This window comes from Asparagus officinalis, chromosome 1, assembly GCF_001876935.1.
Source record: "Asparagus officinalis chromosome 1, Aspof.V1, whole genome shotgun sequence".
NCBI lineage: Eukaryota > Viridiplantae > Streptophyta > Magnoliopsida > Asparagales > Asparagaceae > Asparagus > Asparagus officinalis.
The window spans coordinates 118857616-118862379 of NC_033794.1; the positions used below are offsets into that span (position 1 = coordinate 118857616).

At 38.2% G+C, this 4764-nt stretch overlaps 1 protein-coding gene across 1 annotated transcript; it reads right to left on the bottom strand.

The window, feature by feature from the left end:
• LOC109840345 lies at positions 1161-4521 on the bottom strand. Its single transcript, XM_020408954.1, has 5 exons — positions 4196-4521; positions 2855-3478; positions 2265-2718; positions 1999-2102; positions 1161-1797 (listed from the first exon to the last, which is right to left on the bottom strand). The coding sequence occupies exons 1-5, from the start codon at positions 4519-4521 to the stop codon at positions 1161-1163; spliced, it is 2145 nt and encodes a 714-aa protein (XP_020264543.1).

Below are 4764 nucleotides of genomic sequence, written 5' to 3' on the forward strand. Positions count from 1 at the left end.
ACTCTTTAATTTTGCTGTAAGCTAGTCAGTTTATGGAGGAGGTTAACAAGATTGGACAAAAGTTAACCACTTTCAGCTAAAGTTAACCAGTTACAACAAAAGTTAACCAGTGTAGGCGAAAGTTAACCAATTTCAGAAAAAGTTAACCAGATTCAGTAAACGTTAACCAGCTTCGCTGGAAGTTAACCAGCGCCAGAAATAGTTAACCAGTTACACTGAAAGTTAAACCTGTCGCTCTAAACCAAATTGTGCAAAATTTAACATGTCAACCGCTCAGCTACCCACTTTGGATTAGATCAAACAGCTCTAAAAGCTAACCAATTCAAGGAAAATTTTACAAATCAATAGCCAGTAAACTAATAAAACGATGCAGTGTTCCGCTATGAACTGCACATATATCAGTTCATTTTCAGCTTGTATATCACAATGTTTAAGCAAATTAGAACAACACAAAAACAACATAGAAAGCAGGAACAGGTTTTCCATTTTTCAACTTCACGCTTAGACTGCTTCAATGCTTTCTTCAAATATTTTACCTTGGCTGCTATCTCATCTTCAGCGGGTGCTTCTTGGTGAACAGCCACGTTCTCCTTCATTGCATTGACATTGTGAGCCCAAGCAAAAAACTTGCATTGCCTATTTGGGAACTTTGCACATCCCCAGAAGTATCTGCCTTTGTTGCTCCCATTTTTGCACTGCTTGAGGGGGGTTGGAAGCTTGCAGAAACAACATGGCTCTTCTACTGATTGAGAGCCATCCTCGGTCTTCATCTTAGTCTCTAAATGAGCTATAAAGGGAGGGAGGGAACAAGAGATATGGTTTTACTTGAGCCTTGCATAACATTATATAAAGCAAATGGAACAAGTAGCTAGCCGTTGGAATATGTCTGTTGGAACAGTAAACCAACTAGCCGTTGAACAGTCACGTAGATTTGAGAGCTGACAGCAATTTAACCTCAAACAGTGGGCCTTTATGATAACAAATTCAGTTAAAAGTAGTAGTAGTATAGAGATAGTTATATGTTAACATGTTTAAGTACAAAATTCAAAACCTCCTGCTGTCTGGAAGCAGAGCACAAAAATCTCCCATTAGTATAATGGAAACTTAAAGACAACTTATATTTCACTAGCGCCATTCTTCCTCTTTGTAAGCATGGCACACTAATCATGGATGGGCTCGTTACAAGTTGCTCGGTTGTGCCCTTCCCTCTTGCATCGACCACATTTGACAGGACGTTTCATAATGGTTATGTTGTTTATGCGTCTTGTTCTATTTCTTCCCCTCCACTTCATGGTAATTGGTGGCAAAATCTGGATTTCATCCTTGGGCACACTACGCATCTCATAATCTGGTATGGGATATAATATTTCATCGTAGCTCTTCTTAAACGCCTCTACGGACATGAACCAGTCATAATACTGATATACCTCTCTTTTCATATAAATGATGACTGCACAAGCATACACACAAGGAATACGAGTTAAGTCCCAAGCACGGCAAGTGCATGTCCTCTTCCCCAAGTCAACGTGAGTGGTTCTCTGTGATTGCACTTCGAATATATCATCTCTAGATTGCTTAATCTCTAACGTAGATCCTCTTTCCATATGTTCTCCAACAATCTGCTCAGCTTTAGGACAAAGATAGCTTGTCCACTTTTCAGCCATTATGCGTCTGTTGTTCATGCGAGTCATAATTTGCTTGCGGATATGCTCCACCATTTGCAGGATACGCAGCATTCGAGCTTCACGTATCCAGCTGTTAAAGGATTCTGCAACGTTAGAGGTTACATGACCATATCTGCAAACATCAAAATAAAACAAAGTCCCATTCAACATCCAATATGTAATAAGATTAGCACGTAACCACCAAACTTTCCCTTTAGTAGGAAAAGTTAACATAATAACATGAAAGTTAACATATAGTGATAAACGATAACATATATCACCGATAGTTAACCTGCAAAAGGGGATATTCACTAGAAATGATTGAGGGCAGTACCTAATGCCAGGGAAGAAGGCATTCGCCCAATGCTCTGGCGAGTAGTTAATTACAATCTCATATGCAGCTGGAGACATCTCATATATATCCTTCATGTAGTCGTTCTATTCCGCAACAGTGTATTTATAGCAAGCTGATTGGAGCAAATTCCCCAAAACATGTGTGTCCTTTGCCTTCAATCCCAAATCCTTTAACTTAGATCTAAAATTTTCAACCAAGTGCAGAACACATCTTGAGTGAATTGCTTCAGTAAAATATTCTCTTACCGCTTCTTGGATTCCCTTGTCGGCATCAGAAATAATAACCAGTTGATGGGGAGGATTATATGGGTCTGGCCTTTCGTACAGTATAGACCACAAGCCTTGCAGGAACCATCTCCAATTATCAACGTTTTCCTGATCACATATGCAATACGCAAGTGGAAATATCCCTTGGTCTCCATCATATGCTACAGCGCTCAGGAGCAGGCCTTTGTATCTATCTTTCAAGAAGGTCCCATCCAAAAATAATAGAGGTCTACACCCATTTAAGAAACCAACGATGCAAGCAGCATAACATATAAACAGTCTTTTGAACCTTCCTTCATTCTGGTCAATGCAAATGTAGCTTCCTGGATTTGTTTCCTTCACCTTTTTCTCATACGTGTACAACAGTGTGACCACATTACACGTAAATGTAATACATTGGAACATAAGGGTAATGTATATTAACATGTAAGAGCTGACAATTTTCCATGAAACATAATAGTCCACTGTGACAGCTGAAATATAAATTTATGAAAATAAATATGGAAACATCTAAGGAAATATATTGCACGATAAATTTATACATTTAAACTGATAACTATAAAATTTACCATCTTAATTGATCGTAAGACTCATAACTATCACCGTACATAGCCTCCTGCGCTCTTTCTTTGCCCCACCATATCTTACTGTATTCAAGTCTCAATCCATATCGAGTGAGGAACTCCTTTTGCACATCCTTTGGGCGGATTTCAGGTCGAACCTTTAAGACAGGTCGCAATTGTTCTGCTACGAATCTACGAGATGCCCGTGATTGCCCTGACAAGTTAGTATGTTGTCCGTAACTATGTTCATTCACAAACCTTTTGATTTCAATTCTTTTTTTATTTTTTATAGGGGATACAAACAGCATCCAAGGGCATCCATACGTCTCCTTATATCGACAAATAACTCGGATACGTTTAGGTTCATTCTTTACAAAGTCGTAGTCAAACTTTTTCGCCATGGAATAGTATTGCAACGCTAGTCTTAAATCATTAACAGTTTTAAATTGTTGGCCCTTTTTAGTTAATGTTGTGTGCCAACAGTCTGGAATGCTGTAAGTTTTACTGATAATATCATCAGCTCTCATTACAATCTCACCAGACGGGCAATCATTTGGGATTCTCTCTGAATTGGAAGCATTTCCGCCAGAAGGGGGATGACAATATTCTTCATTCAAAGAGGCATCACTGCTGCAAAAATTAATCAGCCAGTGATATAAACTTTACACTAGAGTATAAAACTATCTTATAATGTTTAAAACAAACCATTTTCGTATGAATTAATTAAAGAGCAGTGGAATTTAACAGACAATTTACATAGTTAACTCGTTACGCTGAAAGTTAACATGCTCACATGAAAGTTAACATGTTCAATTGAAGATTAACATATATCGTCAAAACATAACATGAAAGATGAAGAGTTAACGTATAAATTTCGAAGATGACAACTATGTTTTTCTACTGCGCATCGAAACCTGAAATCACAATTTTTACATCACACAATCCCAATTTGAGCCAAAGTTCATTGTTTACGTATAAATCAGTAATAACTTTGTACTTCCTTTAAGAAGTAGGACACTCTATGTTATCAAAAACTTGCATCTGAATCTGAATCTCCGTACAACAAGTGAAAATATTGTCATCAAACATGCACTTCATGATAGGAAGAATATAGCAATAACGTCACACAACACCGTGCACGTCGAGCAATTGGAAACCATTGGGGGTTGTTGACAGTTATGACGATAATTAATTTGTTAAATTTAAGGGATTCAAAGCGCATAATTGGATTCCAAAAGATGAAGTTAAAAAACACTTAAAATGTTATGCGGCTTTGCCTTAAAGCCTGAAATCAGTATGTTCACGTCACACAAAGCTAAATGTTATAAAGAGTCATTAATTACTTACATTCCACCAATAACTTTCTGGTTTATTTCAGAACTGGAACACTCTTTATTAACAGCACTATTAACAACAGCGAGCATGTGAATCTCTGTACAACCGACATTTCGATTGTACTCCAACATGCACTTCAAGTCATCTTCGTTGTCAACCGAAAAAGTCAAGTTGGGGTGCCTCTCGGATTTATATACCAAGGATAAAGCTTCTTCAGGTACTTTCATTCTTTCAGCCACATCAAATTTCAGTTCATAAAACCGTGTTGTCGAGCAGAGCTTCATAAATATGGCCTTCTCGCCTAAAGACACCATACAAATCAAGTCATCGGCGGCCATTGGGAGTGGTTGAGAGTTATGAAGACAGTTATGAGGAGTAATGGAGGGGATTTAAAGCTCAGAACGGTTGTTGACAGATGAAGGGAAAAAACCCTGATTTCATAAATGGGAGAATGAGAGAAAAAATTACCCGAATTTATATCCCATTAATAAGGAGCTGAAGCGGACCAGTAATGGAGGGAACCCGCCTTTTTTTTCCCCGCTTTCCGCCGTCTCTTCGCCTTAACTGCGATGGGAGAGATC

What these genes read in the sequence shown, in the direction of transcription:
- LOC109840345 (XM_020408954.1), bottom strand. Translation starts at nt 4,521, where the DNA reads ATGGCCGCCGATGACTTGATTTGTATGGTGTCTTTAGGCGAGAAGGCC. An exon ending in CAGAAAGTTATTGGTGGAAT is followed by an intron (nt 3,479 to 4,195) that starts GTAAGTAATTAA and finishes TAATTTTTGCAG; the next exon opens with CAGTGATGCCTCTTTGAATG. An exon ending in ACAAGGGAATCCAAGAAGCG is followed by an intron (nt 2,103 to 2,264) that starts GTAAGAGAATAT and finishes GTTGCGGAATAG; the next exon opens with AACGACTACATGAAGGATAT.